The sequence below is a fragment of the Sinocyclocheilus rhinocerous genome, unplaced genomic scaffold (assembly GCF_001515625.1).
Source record: "Sinocyclocheilus rhinocerous isolate Xijiao unplaced genomic scaffold, SAMN03320098_v1.1 scaffold742, whole genome shotgun sequence".
In the NCBI taxonomy this organism is placed as follows: domain Eukaryota; kingdom Metazoa; phylum Chordata; class Actinopteri; order Cypriniformes; family Cyprinidae; genus Sinocyclocheilus; species Sinocyclocheilus rhinocerous.
This window is the reverse complement of record NW_015641116.1, coordinates 90,427-113,084: the sequence shown is the minus strand read 5'-3', so window position 1 is coordinate 113,084 and position 22,658 is coordinate 90,427. Positions and strand designations below refer to the sequence as shown.

Below are 22,658 nucleotides of genomic sequence, written 5' to 3'. Positions count from 1 at the left end.
CTCGGTAAGCAAAAAAGCTTTCTCTCAGGACCGATAGGAGAGAAAAGTAGGTGAGGTGAAATGAAGGTTAAACAGAAGGCAATCTGCAAAAAAGAGGGAGAGAGACTGATGAGGATGACGATATGAGGATAATGTGCCGAAAGAGAGTGCAGTGTTCATCTCACTTACAATACAGAGATTGTGAGAGGGGGGAAGAAATGAACGGATGGACAATACAATCACAGAGGACAATGGATTGCACTGTGAAATTGCATGGAGGTAATGAAGGTGAGACATAGATGTTGAATGGAAGAGGTGACATAGGAGAGTGAGAAATAGAAAAGGGGAGCAAAGGAAAAAGTAATTGGAACCTCAGAATTGAATGAGGAAAGTAAGAGGGGCTAGATCAGGTGAAATAGTCTCACTTTAAATCTGATGTCTGGGTTAAATGTCATGTGATGTAGTGAGAATGAGGCCTTTCTTGCATGCTGCAATTTATTGCTTCAAAAATCCTTACTGCAGTGCACCAACATTACCAGCTCCGCTCTCCAGCACAAGGCCAGCAGAGGATCATGGTTGTTTTTGTCTGTGCGTCTGTCTTGTGGCATTTTAATGAAGCTTTGTTTAACCTATTTCAAATACTGTGCATAAATGGTATTCTAAATTCTATAATGGTACTCTATGTATATGTATGCATATATATATTTACACAGTGGAGATCAAAATTAGAGAACAATCTATAAATACTTAATTTTTTCTGAAATATTGATAATCTTCATCTCTCAAAATTTGGAGGAATATTAGCTGTTGGTATACCACTGGTATACTAACATGTTTGACAAAATAAACAAGGCATCGGTGTGAGATGGCGCCGACGATGATGGCTGCCTCCGTGGCGTGCTCCGGTTAAAGAAGATGTGCTGTTCAGATCTAGAAGTGCTCTTCATTAACTGTAAGCCTTTCTACTCGCCGCGGGAGTTTTGCTTATTCATTCTCGTCAGTGTTTACATTCCTCCGCAAGCACACGTTAGCTACGCTTTACAGAAACTCGCTGATCAGATCACAGAGACAGAACAACAACACCCGGACTCTGTTTTAATCATTATCGGGGACTTTAATAAAGCCAATCTCTCCCGTGAACTGCCAAAATACAGACAGCACATCACATGTCCCACCAGAGACAGTAATATACTGGATCACTGTTATACCACAATAAAGGATGCATATCGCTCGGTCCCCAGAGCAGCTGTAGGACTCTCTGACCACTGCCTGGTTCATCTTATACCAACTTACAGGCATAAACTTAAATCTGCTAAACCTGTAGTAAAGTCTGTAAAGAGATGGACCAACGAAACAGAGCAGGCATTGCAAGCCTGTTTCGACTGCACTGATTGGAGTGTTTTTGAAGCAGCCACCAACGATCTGGACGAGCTCACGGAATCTGTAACATCATATATCAGTTAGGACTGAGCACCAGAACGACCAGACATAGGAACTGTTTCTTCCCTCAGGCCATCCATCTCATGAACACTTAACAATAACTGTGGAACACACACTATTTATTCACTCATACACTTATTTATCTAACACTCATACTCGGTCTACACCTCAAATTTGCACATAATATACAGTATCTGTACATACAAAAACTGTCTATTGTAATATACCTGCACATACAACTGTCAATTTATATATTTTTATTCCTTATTTACTTGTTCTATTTTTTATTTATTTTTATTTTTTATTATCTGTGTTTTTTGTTCTGTCACTGTCATTCTGTTACACTGTGGAAGCTTCTGTCACGAAAACAAATTCCTCGTATGTGTAAACATACCTGGCAATAAAGCTCATTCTGATTTTAACAAAAACCTTTATTTTGTGGAAATTAGAGAACAGCAAACACTGTAGCATGAAAGAAGATTACAACTAATATTTTGGAGGGTTACAGCTGTCAAAAATTAGTAGGAAGTGTAGAGGCCTTTGCTTTGAATGACTTCAGCACATCTGCGGCTGCAGGATATCACTAGTTTCTCAGACTGCTCTGGTGTGATCTTGGTCCACTCTTCTTCCAGTCTCTTCCATAGTTAGTCTGGAGTGGGTTTCTTAGCCATAACATTGTTTTCAAGGATTTGCCAGAGATTTTCAATCGGGTTTCAACCCTCTACGCACACCTTGGCAATATAATCGCCATTGGCTAGTAAATTTTTTTGTTTACTCGCCAGACTGATATACTATTTTACACACACACACACACACACGTTTACTTGGCTATCTAAATGGGGACATTACATAGACTTCTATTGTTTTTATATACAGATAGTTATACACTTTTTAACCTAAACCCACCCCTAACCCTACCCCTCACAGAAAACTTTCTGCATTTTTACAATTTCAAAAGTAAAAAACAACTTTGTTTACTTTATTTTTATTACAGTTCCACAAATTGAGGTTTTTGCCGATTTTGTCAGGCTTTACTCACTTTTGGGTACAAATAAGGGTGTAAGTAGGTTGCTGAAGGAGGTTCTGATAAACATTTGCATTCACCCTGCCATGTAGCTGTAGAAGAGGCTCTGCTCCTGCTACACAAAACATCCCCCAAACCATGGCACTTCCTCCTCCACCTTTCACTGACTTTACGCACTTGGGGTTCAGTTTTTTCTCAGTTTGACGCCAAACATAATGTTTTCCATCGGACACAAATAAATTAAACTTGCTCTCATCACTAAAGTGAACTTTGGACCAGTTCTCCTCTCTCCACACAACATGCTCCTCAGCAAAGGTGAGCCTAGCCTTTTGATTCTTTCTGCTGATGAGAGGCTTGGTCACTGCAGAGCGTGCTTTCAGTCCGACTTCTCTTAAACATGCAGAGACAGATCCATACCCTGTTCAGCGCTGAACTGGCGAGCAATTCCAGCTACAGTGATGAACCGATTCCCCATTGAGAATCTCCCCATTATCCTGTCTTCTCGTGCATTTGTCTTATGTGGATGACTAGCCTTTTTGGGGGGACTTGAATGAATGAATGCCATTGTAAAGCTGCAATATTCTATATATTTAGAACGACCAATTTCTCTTGCAGTGGCTGAAAGGGTCATCCCTTTAGCCTTCATCTGGACTGCCTCATGTTGCAGAGTTTCAATCACCTTAGAGCAGCCCACCATCTTGAAATCTCAGTGAAAATTAGAGGAATGCTGCCAGTTAAATAGAGTTTGTCATATAATTAAGAAAATTAGCACCAGGTGCCATATTAACACCAATAACTTGGAGGTATCTGTAAGTGTCCTCTAATTTTGATCAGAGTTCTTAATATCTCATATAAGTTTTTTTTATACTGTGCTTCAGAATTCAGTTAATTTATGAAATATGCTTGCCATTTCATTATTTCAATGTTCTTAGCTTCAAGGAACTGCTTTACTCGTTTTGCAGTGTGACGGGGACATTGTCTTGCATGAAAATTGCAGGCTGATTGGGAGATTGGGAGAGATGCTCACAGGGAAAGGAACTGCATGCTGCTGAAGGAGGTTCTGATAAACATTTGCATTCACCCTGCCATGTAGCTGTAGAAGAGGCTCTGCTCCTGCTACACAAAACATCCCCCAAACCATGGCACTTCCTCCTCCACCTTTCACTGACTTTACGCACTTGGGGTTCAGTTTTTTCTCAGTTTGACGCCAAACATAATGTTTTCCATCTGATCCAAATAAATTAAACTTGCTCTCATCACTAAAGTGAACTTTGGACCAGTTCTCCTCTCTCCACACAACATGCTCCTCAGCAAAGGTGAGCCTAGCCTTTTGATTCTTTCTGCTGATGAGAGGCTTGGTCACTGCAGAGCGTGCTTTCAGTCCGACTTCTCTTAAACATGCAGAGACAGATCCATACCCTGTTCAGCGCTGAACTGGCGAGCAATTCCAGCTACAGTGATGAACCGATTCCCCATTGAGAATCTCCCCATTATCCTGTCTTCTCGTGCATTTGTCTTATGTGGATGACTAGCCTTTTTGGGGGGACTTGAATGAATGAATGCCATTGTAAAGCTGCAATATTCTATATATTTAGAACGACCAATTTCTCTTGCAGTGGCTGAAAGGGTCATCCCTTTAGCCTTCATCTGGACTGCCTCATGTTGCAGAGTTTCAATCACCTTAGAGCAGCCCACCATCTTGAAATCTCAGTGAAAATTAGAGGAATGCTGCCAGTTAAATAGAGTTTGTCATATAATTAAGAAAATTAGCACCAGGTGCCATATTAACACCAATAACTTGGAGGTATCTGTAAGTGTCCTCTAATTTTGATCAGAGTTCTTAATATCTCATATAAGTTTTTTTTATACTGTGCTTCAGAATTCAGTTAATTTATGAAATATGCTTAAAAGACTGCCCTTCTACTCCCGTTAGGATAACTTAAAATAGGACTAACCAGTGACCTTAAAATTTAGGAAATTGTTGGTTGCTCTCTAATTTTGATCTCCACTGTGTGTGTGTGTATGTATATATATATATATATATATATATGTATGTATGTATGTATGTATGTATGTATGTGTGTGTGTGTGTAATCATTATTTCATTATTTACATTTTAATTATTAATTTTTTTCTTATTTGTGACCCTGGACCACAAAACCAGTCATAAGGGTAATTTTTTTGAAATTGAGATTTATACATCATATGAAAGCTGAATAAATAAGCTTTCCATTGATGTATGGTTTGTTAGGATAGAACAATATTTGGCAGAGATACAACTATTTGAAAATCTGGAATCTGAGGGTGCAAAAAAAAATCGAAATATTGAGAAAATCGCCTTTAAAGTTGTCCAAATGAAGTCCTTAGCAATGCATATGACTAATGATAATACGTTTTTGATATATTTACGGTAGTAAATTTACAAAATTTCTATATGGAACATGATCTTTACTTAATAAAAGAAAAATCGATCATTTTGACCCATACAATGTATTTGTAGCAATATAGCCTCTTTTGTTACTACTTATGTGCTACTTATGACTGGTTTTGTGGTCCAGGGTCACATGTATTAGTTTTAAAAATAATTTCTTTGCATAATTGTGACAAACAGAACAGGTCAGTGTGTTACTCGCAGCATTATGTGTCAGTTCCTAATGAAGTGATTAGCCAAGTGGTGGGTACCTTGCATTTGGTTGTTACTTGATTTAGCATGTGTTAATTTTGGACCCTGTCTGTAAGGTTGCTTGTTAAAACCACCAATCTGCCTGAAGACTCTTAAGGTGAACTCCAATTTAGATTCAGGCAGTTTAGATTGCTCACAAAGCACCATTCATTTGAAAGGCACAGCAAATTATATTTGTAGACGGCACATCCATTTTCCTGGCCGGTTGGACTGCATGTTCCCTGCTCCCAGGTCAAGGCCACTAAAAGCCACAGACACTATTTTATCATAGCTCCTGGTCCACTGTTTTTGCCCACTGTGAAGCTGGAGAGTGTGAATCATCCTCTCAGTCTGTCAAGAGAAATAGTGTTAGGAAGGCACTAACTGGCAGAGAAACCATTATGGCTTCAGCGGCTCCTACATCGCCCCCATGTTCCCATCGACTGAGGTGTCCCGCCCCCAGACCACGCTCTCTTTTAGCTGTCTTATTAGACTTGATCTAATCCTCAGCTGTAATGATAACTGTAAGGCAGGGTCAGGGGGTTGTGCTGGATTTTAGTTGCACTTGTTGAAGTTTGTGTTCATTAGAAGATGCTTTCTTATGTAAAGCAACCTAATGTAGGCATTTCTCCCGAAGCAACACTCAAGGACTCCATAGTAATAGGGACTCTCCAGATAATGGATCCCCACTTAGTGGATTTGGAGTTACAACCTTATTTTACTAGTCCAGATCTTTAGCCACTAAGCTACCACAAAGTCCCTTGGCAGCCATATTCGTAACGCCCCTGGGCAGCTGTTTCCAGCCATGCAAAAACAGCTCCTATCTACTTGAATAGAGAAAGACTTGAATTTAATTTAAATGTTTGCATAATAATAATATTAATAATGTATGTTATTGTTTATATTAAAATGAATTTTATATGACTATTTATTTCATTTTTGTGCTCTTTAATATTTTTGTGGAAACCATGATACTTTTTTCAGGAGTCTTTGATAAATATAATTATTTATTAATTATTTGAAATGGAGAACTTTTGTAACATTATTAATGTCTTTACTGTCACTTTTAATCAGTTTAATGCATCCTTGCTCAAAAGTATTAAATATAATTTATTAAATTGGTTATAGTAATGTTTTAGTTTATTTAGTTGTATTGTTGTATGTTTTAATGAAAATTATAAATTAAATAATTATATAGATTGTAGTTTATATTGAAAAATACTTTAAATGAGCATTTACAACATTTCTGTTTTTTCTTCTTCTTTTTTCTCTCTTGGGATGATCAAGCTAATTAATGTTGTAGAATTAACAGTCGATTGACCCTTTTAACTGCAGAGCAGGGCTACAGCCTACATATTGAGCGTTATGATTTCTCCTGAGTATTACATAGTGCATCCTCTGCTTTATACAGTCTCTGGCTGCTATCATGGCTTGCTTGTATAACTAGTTATGTGGGTGTGAGGGAACTTTATGTAAATATATATGCACACCAGGAGTGGAGTTTGCTTTTTTCCTTATGTTAGATTCAAGTGAGAAAGCCCGGGTTAGTTTTAAGCTCCAGAAATAAATAAAACCTACTGTATGTCAGAGAACTGCAAAGCAGCCAGAAATAGTTTTACATATTTATTTAGCTAAAGCTATTTTCTCCAATATAATTAGGGGTGCGCCGATCCGATATTCAGTATCGGTATCGCTCCGATACTGGCATTTTCTGCTGAATCGGGGTATCGGTCAGACGAGACCGATCCAAATCCAATATAGTGCGTATACTATTCTGTGTAATTATTAAGCCCCACGAAAGCCACAAAAACATTATAAAGCACCATAAAGTTTCCGTGCACTATATTTCAAGTGTTCTGAAGCTTTTCCATAGTTTAATGTGAGGTACAGATGAATATTTAAGTCAAGTTCACGTAAACTCTTCTCTCCGCAGCGGCTGTCTGTCATCCTCCATTCAGCATTCAAACTGTGTGTCACGTTCGGTTATGACAGTCAAGACGATGAAACTCTCTCCAAGATGATTAAGTGTTCCTAATGTTATACTTAATCTGTAAATAAAGATAAATGGTTTTGCATAAAAGGAATTTATCTTGCTGGAGTTTCGTGCTGTTTCTAAATCGTGTAAATTTCTACCGGATATCTGGTTAGATCACAAGACTGGAGTAGAAACTAGAGAGCACTATGAATTGTTCTTCACGAGCACAGTAACTGAAATTTAAAACTGTTAAAAGAAAATGCTCAATAAACTAATGCACATTTAATACACTACGCATCAATATCTCTTCACTTTATGCTTTGAACTTCTCTATGCTGTGCGCTGTGACTCCGTGTTGCTTCAAGCGTGTCATTCTGCGCACGGGATGCGCATAAGCGCTTTGAGCCGCTCTGTATTTGTAGCCTTTAGTATCATAATACTTTTGCGCAATGAAAGATTATTAATAGCCTTTCTTGTTCGTCTTATCTATCATATGTTGCTGCCTCATTACTCTGCTATACAGTTAAAATAAATGACTTTTAATTTATACAGTAACATACATTTGAAGTGGATCAAAAAAGTTAACCAAAGTTGTCCTAAGACAAGAATGGGTATTGTTTTGGTTTTAGGACAACTTTGATGAAAGGTTTTGATCCACTTCAAATGTTGACTACTATAGTATATATTTATATATAAATATATTTCTTGTTTTTCATGAATGTATTTTACAACAATATAAAGAGCAATGTGTAGGCCTACCAGATTTAGCCATACACTTATTCACTTTTATTTGTTGCCCACTAAATAATGTATTTTTTTCACTAAAAGTTTAGGATTTTATAAAAATTATTGTGCACTCATGATTTTTCTAGAGTAACTTTTGCTACTGAATTATCCATTAACCTAGTTTATAATAGTATTTTGTCATAGATTTTGATTATATTTTTTTGTTTGTTATTTTTCCTTTATAATGAAGCTGTCAATATTTAGTAGATTGCATGTAACATACAAGAGTGATTATTGACCTACACATTGAGGTATAGAAATTCTACACTAATTTTAAAAAACTGTGCTGGTATCGGATCGATATCGGTATCGGCAGATACTCAGAATTTTTGGTATCGGATCGGTATCGGTTCTTAAAAAGTATATCGAGCCATCCCTAAATATAATTCACTAAATAATATTATATATTTCAACCTCCTAAAGCCTTGTCTGCTTTTAGCTGGCTATGCATGAAGCCACTCGATGCACACCGTTTGGTGAGCATGTCAAAAAGCTCTGCTCCCTGCTCTCGTTGCTGCTGCATGAAAAGCAAATTGAAAAGGAAATAGAATATTCTAAGACTGTGCATTTATGTAATTCTGATCTTTTAGAGCGGGAGTGGGAGACAGAGAGATGTGATTGTGTCTAGCGTCACAAGGTGTATGTTCTGAGCACAGTGGGCCAGATGTTTAAGCAGATTTCAGGATCTGAAAGCCAGTGAGGAGGAAACAATTAACAGCCTTCCCCCATGCGGCTGTACAGCTTCACCTTGTCTTCGCTTATCTTTATTCATTTATTCTGAGCGTATGTGTCTGTTTGCATTCATCTTTATATTATTTTACTAAGTATTTTTTTGTCTTCACATCCTCTCGTTGTATTCCCATGTGTGTAGAACTGTATGTCTAAATCTGTATGTGTTGATCAGGTGTCTGTTCCCATATCCCAGGTTTCCATTTCTCACTTTCCATTTCCTTCTGCTGCAGTAAATTTCTGTAGCATCATAGATCATTCATCAAGACGTGGCATGTTTTATTCATCCAGCCCCCTCTTTCCTTCCACTTTTTTTCACTATCAAAACACTCACCAAAGATGGCTAGGCCCAAATTACCCCAGATGAAAAATTAAACTTTTAAGTGGAAAAGGCTGTTAAATCACAGGGTCCTTTTTTTTTTTCTCTCTCGATATGATGTCATTTGAAATGTTACCCCCGCCCCCCCACTTAACATGTATTTTTCATCTTTTCAGATGGTTTCTGAAATGTCTCTCAAGCTAATCTCTATCTTTTCTTTGAAGTTTTCTACTTTCACATACAATGTTTCACCACTGTTTTGCATGACCAAAGGAGCTTTTTTTACCTGACTGTCTATCATTTCACAAACTGGATTTACAAGTCAATATATAGTTTTTTTTTTTTTCTCCATATCATTGAACTTGGTTTGGCAAGGCACATTGCCAGTAGTGTAGCAGCTGGGGTAGTATATGTATATCTAGTGTATGTATATGTAGAATTTATTTAATACACGAGTTTCACAATTTGAGTTGAATTACTGAAATAAATGAACTTTTCCACGACATTGTAATTTATTGAGATGCACCTGTATTGCATTAAATTTACATATACATTGTTGCAATCTGTTATTTTAGTATTATTTATTATTGTAGTTTTTATTAATATTTTTAATTAGCTTTTATTTTTATAATTCTATTTTCATTTAAATTTTTAATAATGTTGTTATTTGTTTTTTTTACCTTTCTAAATAGTTATATTAATAGGTTTCTAATAGTTTTATTATTTAGTAATTTTATTATTTAGTAAACTTATTTCTTATTTTATTTATTTTTAAAAATAAATGTATTTGAACATTTTCCCAACATTGTTTTAACCCTTTCAAATTAAATGGGCTGTTTTTTTGCTCACGTAACTATGCTTACTCAGGGGTGGCAAGTTTGCTTTCAGGTCAGATCTAGTTTATGCAGCACCATCTTTCAAAACAGCCTCTTGCAAAGCCTGTAATACATTGCGACAAGTTCACAAAATAATCTGCACACAAGCTGTTAAGGTCTGACTGATGTGATCAGGGATCAGTCACTCTTCCCTATAGATATGCAGTGCTGCATGTGATACCCCACAAACAGTTTTTTGGCTTAACAGTTTATAGCAGTTATTTTTACTGATACTTTTTACATATTTCATTTTCAATCTCTCTACAACCAACCCAGAACAAATTGACTTAGAAGAAACTAATTAAAAAGTTATAATCATTAAACAAGTAGTAATATAATATAATAACAATGAATGTAAAATAAAATGATTAATCTAAAATTTTACATTTAGATGGAATGGGGAAACTAAATCGTTTTGTTTACATGGTTCAATAAACTGTTGTAGCAAAATATCAAGGTAAAATTCACATAACATGATCCCATTGACTGTTTTTAAATCCATTTTGATTTGGCAAAACCACTTGTGTAATCTTTGATCACCCCTCACACACACGCTTGCACGTACAGGACCTCAGCAGGCCATATCGAGCGATGTGCTCCACATACAGAGCAGTGTGATTTGCTCTGGGGTTAACTATGCTGTGTAACTGCTCTCTCAGTAAAAACACAAGTAGATCTTGTCCTCCTTTCCAGTGACCCAGAAATCAATAGAACACCGGATTCTCATTCTGCCAGGTGGCTTCGAGAGTATAAGTGTGTGTGTGTGTGCTTTTCATTCTTCTGTGTCCTCTTATGCTGTTACTATCTTTTAAGGTCTAATCTTTCATATTAGTATGAAAAGGTTGAACCATTGATACTAAAAAAGTATGTATGTGGGTATACATGCTCCCACTCTAAAACAAATATACTGTTTGGTTGCGCATGTGATGCAGGTACATTATGAATGAGATTTGTCTAGCTACTTGATTATCCTCTTATATTATTAATGGATTCTGGTGCTTCGCTTTGACTTCCACCCCCCTCGATCTCCCTAGACTCTTTCTTTCTCTCTCTTTGTTCCTCACTGTTATGGCCATAGAGAGGTTTGTATGAGCTCTCTGTGTGTGTGTGTACAGAAACGGGAGAACACTAAATAGATCATACTGGGTTAGTTATCACCTAGAGATATGCACAAGTAATTGTGCTTGACTTAAATGTTGAAGGGGTTGTGTCATATACTATATGTTGCCAATGTTATGGAAAAACCATTGCATTATACATGGATGTAGAATTTCTCTGTCAAGTATTATTTGTTATTATTTATTTATTATGTATTGTTCTTTCTTTTAATTATTCATTATTTTACGTATTTAGGAAAAACATCCTCAAACACTTTTTGAACACTTTGATGTTCACCTCAAAGTTGTGGATATAAATGTTTTATAGTTTTTTGAACAAATAAATCCAGACTTTGATGAGCATAAGAGACTTCTTTTTAAAAACATAAAAAATATAATGTGTCCAAACTTTTGATCGGTACTGTATAAGTAAAAATATACAAAATTTAAAATGAAATGTTGTGCAAATAAAAAGGTTAGGAATCATATTTGTTTCAATTGCGGGTGGGGGGCCCTCAACATGAACTTTGCTTAGGGCCTGCAAATGTCTAGAACCGGCCCTGGGAAACTATGATATATTTTTTTCAGGATTCTTTGCTAAATAGAACATTCAGAAGAACAGCATTTATTTGAAATAGAATCATGTCACTTTTAATCACTTTAATGAATCCTTGCTGAATAAAAGTATTCATTTCTTTAAAAAAAATCTTACTGACCTCAGACTTTTGAACAATAGTGTAAATGTAAAAAAAACAGTGTTCTGTGTTAAAGAGCATTGTATTAATCTGCCCAATCTGATGCAAAATGCCTGAATGGTGAATTGGGCTTCGGTGTTAATGTTAAAATGTAAAGAGATCTTTTGGTTGTTTGTTTTAATCAGATAAAAAAAGTCCATAAATGAGGAGGGTTTTCTAGTGGGATATCATCCCGAGTGTGTTTCACAGGCCCCCTTTATTTCACTTTAGTTTGTTTTGTCTTTGTTTTCCTTCGTTGATTGGTACAGTATATGGCGCATACCAGGAACTGCCTCTATTCAGATGCCTCATCATGCCTTGTCTGACCGCAAGTTCAACTTAGACAAATACCTGGATACAGCAGACATTGTCAGTGTTTGTCTTGTCTGATTTCAATACTTGAGGCTGCGGTTTCCGGATCCTAATCAGGGCACAGCTTCTAGTGGCTGTTTTGAGTGGTTTTCAAGATGGTAGATGTAAAGAGATACTTCCATGGCTTTCATAATATAACAAATCATAGTTTAATGTTTCTGCCTTGCTTTTTTATTTACACTGTTCCCAAAAACTGTATAAAAAAAGGGCAGAGCAAAAATCTTCAGTTGTAATGGAAATAACACACTGTTCTCTTGTGCCATAGTGGTCAATTTTTCAGAACTTTGTACTATACAAACATGACAATCACTGTGTTAAACTTTTTACACTTCTGCCTTGTGGGCTGCAATAGACTCCTATGGCAGCAAAATAATAATACTAGGAGAAAACAAACACTATAGGAGGGCAGTTCACCTTCTGTTAGCAACATAATGTTCTTTGTTGGTCATGGGGCATTTTATTTGGTGATTAGATATTACAAAAAAAGCCTTTTTTGTGTTGAGAACTGAAGCACTGTGTCCCATTGTATTAATGTCTAGGTGGGTACTAGGCTGTATTTTTATTACTGATAAGTTACCAGCTCTATATGACCTGTGTTCTCTCTCTAAAAAGGATAGCATGTAAAAATCTTTACTTTGATCTAGGCCTATTGAAGATAGCTCAGAATGTGTTTTCTTTATAATTCATACCAGCACCTTTTGTTTTAAGCAGGAGTATAGTAACCATTATAGGACCTTAAGAAATTGCCTTTCACTTTATATTCAAGAGTTTCGTTTTGCTTGGCTGCAGTGCAAAGAAAGAATACAGGGCAGAAGCTTCTGCAAACCAGTGAATGTACTGTACAATCAGTAGACTATAATCCCAATATAGCTAGAGGCGTAATTAATATTCATGAGTTAGGCCGATAAGGTATATACTGTAATACCCTCTCAAAGTACACACTTTTTATATTGAATCTGTGTCAAACTATACGAAAAGTTTAATGACACTTAGCAGTATACGAGTTGGTAATGATGATTGGGCTTTTGTATCTGGAGCTTGGTGTCAGTACGTCTGCTCTCTTGCAGGAGCTGGCAGATTTGCGGCATGTTCACTCCAAGGTTAAAAAACAGTACCAAGAGAAGATGGCCGAGCTGGCACATGCTAACCGGCGTGTGGAGCAGCATGAGACAGAAGTTAAGAAGCTCCGACTGAGGGTGGAGGAACTAAAGAAAGAGCTGGGCCAGGCTGAAGATGAGGTGAACCGAAGCATTCACTCTAAATTATATTCATTATTGCTTCAAGTGTGTTCTGTGGTTTTCTTTGTTTTGGCCATAGTTCATAATTTTATTCACTTTAGTAAATGTGCATGGGCCCCATCACCAAATTATGATATGATATGATATTTGATATAATATTATGTTATATGTTGTGTTGTGTTGTGTTATGTTTTTAAACATTTTTTTAACAAATTGATTCGGTTTGAAAATTGTCTAAATTATATAGATATAAAATAACCTTTGCAAATTATAGCAAACAGTTATTTGATTTGATTATTTTATACTTTTCCACCCATTCTTCCTGTCCGTTTTGACTGTCAGAAGTTTTTTTGTTTTTTTTGGATCATCAGCGTCCAAGACATTGCATTAGTGACTTATTTACATGAGCAGTATTCTCTGCAGCAATTCTCAATAAATCACAGAAAACCAAATCTTTAAGTTTGCTAGACATATACGCACATGATTAATAAATGTAAGCTATAGTGAGGACACATTAAGACATTTTGATCCCCAAACTACATATTATGCATTTGTTTTAGTTGGATGAGGCTCATAATCAGACCAGAAAGCTACAGAGGTCCTTGGATGAGCAGGTGGAGCAGACAGAGAACCTACAAGTTCAGCTGGAGCACCTACAATCCAGGTAACCAGATAAATATATGCACACACACTCGGCAGTCTCTCTATAATCTGTGCGATACGTTTGAGAATATTGTGTTCAGTTCAGATGTCTTTTGATCAGTAATGAATACAGGATAAGCTTCTGTTACCCAACATCATGAATAAGATGGCAGGTTTATAGTGTAAACTGTCATCGATTCCCTCGGCTTATTCTCTCTTTCAGTCTCACTCTCTCATCAGGCTTGCACCTACCCGCAGCCAATCCCAGGCTGCCTGGCTGTGGGTTACCGTAGTAACAGGGAGACTTGAAGCAGTGTTGTGGGCTCAGGCCCCTCGCAGCTGGAGAGAACAGTGACAGGCATGGCGGTGTTTAGAGGGACTTTGATGGAAAGCTTCTAATGATTAAGACATTCACACGGCATAATTCCTCCACTTCACACCTGTGCGGATACATATGATTAAATTATGAGATTGTCATGAAGACATAAGTCATTTATCTAAAATATGCAGCCTTACAGATTTTTTGTTCTTAACATTGGATTTGTGCAAAGTTATCTTTCCTTTATGGGTATAGGAAGAGATGTCAGTTGGATTCAGTCCAGACTGTTGAGAAAAAAATGGCTGACTTTGTGACATAAAATATAATTGTAATGTAAAGGAGAGGTGCTTGCCTGTGCATGATATTCAGGAGTTAGGGGTGGTTGTTAGAGCATTGCTAAGTGGTTGCTAGGGCATTCTATGTGGTCGCTTACTGGTCCGTGTTAAAAGAGCTCACCCCCATGTCTCTGTGATGTTCTTGTCCTTATATACGAGTCTGTCCTTTTGTCATTTTTTTTTTTTAAATGTATTGTTTATTTTATCGTCTGCCAGATGAAATTGCAAGCCTGATTGCTTAGAAAATTAATAGTACACTTCTCAACAAATTGCACAAATTGAGGTATCATTTTTGTCTATAGTTGGAAATTTTGTGAATCCTGTTCCTAAACGGTTCAATTAACAATTTTGTACTTTTAAGGAATAAGTATTTTTCTAAAAAAGGGGGGGGGGGAAAGAAAAAAAAAACAGTTCCACTTTCATTGCTAAATGATGGAATACAAAATATGCTTATGTAGGCTTTTTAATTCTAATTTAATGTTTACATAGTCTTTTTACTTTTTAGAAGCATCATAAATGTGAGTCAATAATTAGATTTAACTGTATAATATATAAATATTCATAAAATACTATGTGTTTGTGTGTGTGTGTTTGTCTAAATATCTGTCTGTCTGTCTGTCTGTGTGTCTGTCTGTATATATGATAGTAATATTTTAGTACAGTACACTGTCAGCAGTGGCAGAAGAATGCATGTGCAAGAATTGTTAATGGAACCAAATTCAAAAAGCATTCAAGTTTAAGTCCAAAACATTTTTTTAAAAAGCCTTTATTATATCATGGCTTGAAATATTAAAAACAAGTACAAATAACACAGACAAACACGCTTATTTATTTATTTTTTTCAATTAGTTATCCAAAGAACACCAAGAGATATGGGCATTTTAATAAGTAGCACTCTCTGCATTATTGCCGTTGTTTAGAGTATTCTTTAAATTATTTTCTCAAAAATGTCCTCAGTTCCCAACCATATTCATGTCCATAGCTCAAATGCGGTGGGATGTTACAATCTTAAGTTTAATACTTAAGCTTAGAGATTTGAACAGACCCCTAACCCCAAGTATGAGCAATAGCAATTCTATTCAGATTCTGTTTGCTCAAAAACTTGAACCACTCTGTTGGGAGAAAAGGTTGCTTACTATGCTGTCAGCAGGTGCCATACATCACAGTGAAAGTGAAGAGTTGAAGAAAGGATGCGAGAACAATCAGACCGCCCCTCTGAGAGGTGGGCCAGGGTTCAGCACTATAGCATCGATTGGGTGGATAGGGCGACAGATGGAGCTGAGCGCTTGTCCAAGTTGTCATGGAGACAGCGGATGGTCTAGAGGCTGATTTGGAGTAAGTGTTGTCAAGGTGACAGGAGAAGGCTGGAAATGACAGTATTAAGGAATTGATAGCACTTCAGTCGTTGTGTTGACTTAGAGTTCATACCCATATCTGATGCCACAGGAAGTTCAGAGTCGCATCTTTTCCCAGCTGGCTCTGACTCTGCCCAATTTATGCCCTGGAGCCAGAATACCAAGAACAACAATATCTGCTGTGGACACAGTGGACATGGAGAAGAGGATCAGATCTCATGATTGAGGTTGGCTCCTCTAACAAGGTGAACTCGCCCGCCGTCCCACTCGCAGCGGCTGTGTTTGCCTGTTAGTCTCGCAGCATGAGACAGCAGCTCTGCTCAGCCCACCGGCAGCACCATTTGGCACCCCCACCGTGCCTATTTGCTTCTTTCTTCATTGGAAAGCTGTGAACTCACAGTCTCTCATCTCTATTTCACCCTTAGTGGCTTGTTGTTGTTCTCTCGTTGTTGTCATCCCTGTTCTAATTCTCTTTTTTATTTATGTCTCTGTCTCTTCCTCTCTCACTCAGTTTCTACAGAGAGTAGATGGTAATGACTGTATGTGCTTCAGTCTATAATCATTTAATTATGGATGCACCGATACCACTTTTTCCAGTACTCACCCGATACCGATACTTTTATTTTTGGTACTTGTCGATACCGAGTACCGATACCAATATTTTTATTACATTTGTAAATTTGTAAAATATTGGGTACAGAAACCAAAAGAGTATGTATAATGTTAGTTGGTTAACTTTATTTACCAAATAGATACAGTCAAACCTAAATTTATTCAGACACCTTCAACATTTCTCACATTATCACAGTTTATTCGCTATAGTTTAGAAAATGGTAATAAAATATAACAAGAACTCTGTTGGATTACAATCAACCAAATGGATTACAATCAACCAAAGACAGCTGTTAGTATGACAGTATTTACACAACTATCAATACTTAGTCGGGCAGCCCTTAGCCTTAATGACAGCCTGTAGTCTCCTGGGCATGCTGTCACTCAGCTTCATGCAAACCTCAACTTCAATGTTTTTCCAGACACCTTCAACATTTCTCACATTATCACAGTTTATTCGCTATAGTTTAGAAAATGGTAATAAAATATGACAAGAACTCAGAGTTAAACTGTGTCAGAACAAATTCAGCTTGATAATGTTAGATAACTTTGATAGAAAGGTATGTAATAGATTACAATCAACCAAAATAATTCAGACAGCTGTTAGTATGACAGTATTTACACAACTATCAATACTTAGTTGGGCAACCCTTAGCCTTAATGACAGCCTGTAGTCTCCTGGGCATTCTGTCACCCAGCTTCATGCAAACCTGAAACTTACTTCAATGTTTTTCCCCAGACTTGGTCTGAATAATTTTTGGTCCCAAATTTGTATCAGTTTTACTGGTAGTCCACTGTATGAAGAAATTTTGGGTATAATTTGTCACAGTTTACTTAATTTTGCTATCCTAACTTACATAAATGAACTATAGTTAATATATGTACTGCACCCACTAGTAAAAAAATATAAAAAATTATATCTGGTCTCTGAATAATTTTTGGTTTGACTGTATATCCTTCTGTTATTTTCACACTTAATTATGCCCATTAAAATGTATTTTACAAGTTTTTGTTACTTTCACTGTTCATTTTTTTTGCTCTATGGTACATCATCTTTAATTTAATAGCATCAGAGCTGCTCCACTGCAGCGGCTTAGTACTGTAATCACGCACTTTACTGTAATAATGCAGGGAACCACTCGTTATAAATCTCCTAACTGTGATATTTTCAGAAATAGAAGTCGCGTTTTTTCATCTGAAACGTGCTGCGATTTATATTCCAAAGCCACTCATATAATGCAGAAACACTCAAGCAAGCAAAACACGCGCAACGCCTGCACGTGTTTGTACTGATGCAGAATAATACAGTCTAGCGCATTTCACACAGGCTGCTAGATTCACTTTCGCCAGAAAGTCGTGTATGCCTAAGGTTGAAAATAAATGATGATTATAGTGAATGCCCCTATGAATGGTCTTATTTTTACGATTTAGTTTTAATCCAAATGATACGTGTGCTAAGTGAGTGAACATCAAAGATCACACAACAGAAGTGCGCGCGTGCTCTCTCTCGCTCTCTCTCTCTGTCTCTCTCTCGCTCTCTCCCTACCGTTAAGTAACTTGTGCATTGTTTTACTTACTTGTCTTTGACATATCCGACCGAACTATAAACTTTCCAATGATGTCTGTGAGAAAGGTAAATTCACTCGACAAGCTCGCGCATCTGCGCCGCCGCGCGCTCAATCCACTCAGCGTGCTTTGTTTATCAGCTCGCACACATCAGCTATACAGGCGTTAATACTGAATGTTTAACATTATATTCATTGCATACATATACTTCGTAGTAGACATCCATAACTCCTTTCTGCTGTCTGTTGTCAGTGTTTCTTTGTTTAAATATGGCGCTTATCACATGCTGTGTGGTATCGGCGTTTGGTATCGGGGCATTTTAACGAGTACGAGTACGAGTACAGGAGGCCAGTATCGGGCCCGATACCGATACCAGTATCGGTATCGGTGCATCCCTATAAACTATAAGTACTACTTTTTAAATAAATAAAAGCATTTTAGCACCCTAATATTGTAGATTTTTAAGTAAGGCAATAAGCAAAAACATTTCTTGATCAGCTCGCGCACTTCAGCTATACAGGCGTTAATACTGAATGTTTAACATTATATTCATTGCATACATATACTTTGTAGACATCCTTAATCTCTAATAACTCCATTCTGCTGTCTGTTGTTCTGTTGTCAGTGTTTCATTGTCTGAATATGGCGCTTATCACATGCTGTGTGGTATCGGCGTTTGGTATCGGGGCATTTTAATGAGTACGAGTACAGGAGCTCGGTATCGGTGCATCCCTACATATAATCAAACTTTGTGTGTAAATCAATATATGAGGGTAGACAATGTTCCTTAGCCCTGCAGGAAGTAGAGCAGGCTTCCAGGTCTGCGTGTCACATATGCCACATGCGTTCAACTCTTTGTTGTCCATATATATTGATTGTGACCCTCATGGTCTGTTTGGAGTTTGAAACACCACAAGGCCCTTCAAGTAGCTCAAACAACATACATTACTTAGTGACAGTTCACCTAAAAATGCAAATTCTGTCACTATTTACTCACCCTTGTGTCATTCAAAACCTATGCTTTCTTCTGCAGAACGCAAAAGAAGAAATTGGGAAAAATGTCAGTAGGCAAACAGTTTTGGTGACCAATGACTTGACCATTGTATGGGGGAAAAAATGCTGAGATATTTCTCAAAATATCTTCTTTTATGTTCCACAGATGAAAAAGTCATACAGGTTTGTAATGACAGAATTTTCATTTTGGGTGAACTATCCCTTTAACATTGCAGTGTGAAGTTGATCTCTTATGGCTTTTCTTATGACTGATAGTAAAACTAATGTGATTCAAACATTCTCCATGAATTTTTTTTTTACATTATATCTATTAATTTATGTACAAAAAAAACATACATGCAATGAATTTTCATATGCTAAGACTTGGATATACTGAAAGTATAGCAGTACACTCCTGCCAGTAGTCTGTGGATTTGTTTTATTGTATTTTTCTAAAAAAGTGTTTTTGCTGGTGTAAAACTGACTAAAATAGAGAATGTCATTTTTCTGGATCACAATCAACTTTTTGTGATCAAAATCAAATTTTCTGAATGTCCACTTTGATACAATAAAAAGCTCCAATAATATATGCACACTTGGTTTCGATTAGGTCACAGGAACATATTAAATGTTACAATCCATTTTACGTCCATAATGTAAAGTATTTTCTGGTAAAATGGGACATTCAGTGAGAAAAAGGTGGGGCTTAAATGTATTGCAATGGTCTCTATTAGGCAGTTAGATGGAAACTGTTGAAATACAAATGGGATTGGTGAAATCTGCTAAAAAGCAAAGTTATTTCAGTGGCAGAAATAGTTGCAATTTGGAGTGAGATCAGTAACGTGTCAAGAAAATAAATGGGGTCAAATTTCATTTCTCGTTGACTTTAAAAGTATTTAAAATAATTATTTCTAAATTACAATAATTATTTTTATATGTACAGCATGTTTTGCACTCCAAACATAAAGAATTTAAAGTTAATCGTAACAGAATATGAGGGTTAAGCAGGGTTTGTTAACATGATAGTGGTCAGGGTGGGATACAGATGAAAGCTTGTGTGTGTGTGTGTGTGTGTGTGTGTGCGTGCATGTGCGTGTGCGTGCGCATGTGACAGTGTTAATTCTCTGCAAAGCACTTTGTAGACCTGATAGTTGAAAGCTCTGAGGAATGTGCCAGATATGGTTCTCTGTGAAGGAATGAGCTTCCCAAAGACGGAGGCATGGTGATGGGGCTTTGCATGAGATAGATCAGATCTAGAGAGCTGATGGTATGGATCTGTACAGCTTTAATGTAGCTCGCCAGTTGTGTTCTTATCTGAGTTTCCAGACATTAAAAGGCAAGCACTTAAAGCACACCTCCACTGACTGACAGGCAACTCATCAGCTTTGTGCGGCGGAGGGAATGGCACAGTATTTCTGCATTATTTTGTACTAGCATGTGGGGGAGTAGAAGAGGGGGATATTAATAAATATATCAAACAAAGGATAATGAAAATGTCTTTGGAGTAGAATGGGATTATCATATATGTGACATTGGTGTCGTGATTTCATGGTTGCTGTGTCTGACTGACATGTTCTTTACTGTACACGTCTCTGTGCCAGTAACATTGGGGTAGAACAATTACATAGCTGCTTTACTATTGGTCACATTGGGTTTCCATTGGTTTGGTAGCACAGAAGTCAATTCCATACTCTAATAATGGTGTAGTATTTTACATGAAAACAGGAAAGATAATATCATGCCAAAGGGTTTAAATGTATTCTTTGCCCCATGATAAAATTTAAGAATAAAAGGCTAGCAGAGTTGCTGATCACAGCTCAGGGTAAATGGGTAGTTGACATGAATTGTCAAGCAGTGACAGCAGTCTATCAGCTAAAACTATTTTACAATATTTCTCTGGTTTTACTATATGGCAGCATGACAATTCAGCATGGCTATCACAGGAATAAATCTCATTTTAAATGAAAATATAATTACATTTAAAATAAATCAGTTAATTTAAATAGTAAAAATAAAATATTTCACAATATTAAAGGCATTTTCAGTAAATCCAGTATGGGTGAGCATAGGAGACTCCTTTCAAAATAACTCAAAAGTACTGACCCCAAGTTTTTGAATGGTAGTGTGTACAGTGTGTGTGTATATATATATCTATATATATATGTATAGTCATTTGGCAACTCGAAGTTTCAGCTCCCTCCAAAGATTTTCTATAGGCTTGAGGTCTGGAGACTGGCTAGGCCACTCCATGACCTTAATGTGCTTCTTCTTGAGCCACTCCTTTGTTGCCTTGGCGGTATGTTTTGGGTCATTCTCATGCTGGAAGATCCATCCATGACCCATCTTCAGTGTTCTGGCTGAGGGAAGGAGGTTCTCGTCCAAGATTTTACAGTACATGGCCCCGTCCATTTGCCCCTCAATGTGGTGAAGTAGTCCTGTACCCTTATCAGAAAAACAACCCCAAAGCATAATGTTTTCACCTCCGTGCTTGACTGGATGGATGGTGTTCTTGGGGTCATAGTCAGCATTTCTCTCCCCGTCTTACCTCTGTGCTTGCCAACAAGGGTTTCTGCACCAAGTACTAAGTGATGTTTTGCTTGGGGATCAAATACTTATTTCACTCATTGAAATGCAAATCAATTTCTAACCTTTATATAATGTGTTTTTTCTGGATTTTTTGATAGATATTCTGTCTCTATCCATTAAAATAAATCTACCATAAAAATTACAGACCCTTCATTTCTTTGTAAGTGGGCAAACTTACAAAATCAGCAGGGGATCAAATAAATATTTTCCCCACTGTATGTGTATATATATATATATATGTATATATATATATATATATGAAAGTATACACTAATAATTCTAATAATCCAGGGTGATCGGTCACATGGCATTTTCATCTCTGGTAATGGGCTTAAAAACCACAATCAAAAATGACAAAAAAATATGTATTTAAATAAATGTATTTAAAATAATTATCTCCATATTATTTGTCTGTCATCCGCATGCTAAAATATTCATGGTCTTTCAGATAAAGCATGATGGCATGAGTCACTGTGTGGGCTGCTCAACAAGAATCTTTTTGTTTCACTGTTTGTGTGTCTCTGTATTTATGATCTCTAGTGTAAATTGCAGCCTTGTTAAGCTTTGGACTCAAAAAGCTTTTAGCCTCTGTGCGTGAGGCACTGTGGTCAAAACAGTGTAATGTGTAATTTAGCAGTGTTTAGTGTTTCCTGACAGTATAGGTCCCTCTTCCGTGGAGGATCCTGGGCCCTTATATGCATTTATTTGCCCCTGAGAGGCAAGAAACTTTTCGTCTGTTCAGTTATACAAACACTAACAATATAGTGAGTCATCAGCTGTTCAAAGACAAGAGGAGGGTTTTTTCCTCTCCCTTCTTTTCTAACATCAACCTCTTGTTCTTTTTGTTTTTGTTGTTGTGATTGTTTTACATTGCCTGTTTACACTGCCAGCACTTCAATAGCCAGGAAATATTTTATTTAAAGGCCATTGTTTCCTTACAATTACATCACAAACGTACAAATACAGTACTTGAAAAGAATAAAGACGCAAAACAGAGTGAGAGAGACTGAAAGAAAAAGG

At 36.9% G+C, this 22,658-nt stretch overlaps 1 protein-coding gene across 2 annotated transcripts in view; it reads left to right on the top strand.

Annotated features, from left to right (window-relative positions):
* The window catches only part of LOC107754670 (coiled-coil domain-containing protein 102A-like), an 84,777-nt gene that overhangs the window by 60,381 nt on the left and 1,738 nt on the right, over positions 1–22,658 (top strand). For both annotated transcript variants that reach the window (XM_016571212.1, XM_016571213.1), the window contains exons 7-8: positions 13,060–13,230; positions 13,791–13,894. In XM_016571212.1, coding sequence (XP_016426698.1) covers positions 13,060–13,230; positions 13,791–13,894 — 275 coding nt within the window. The remainder of the gene's footprint in view (positions 1–13,059; positions 13,231–13,790; positions 13,895–22,658) is intronic.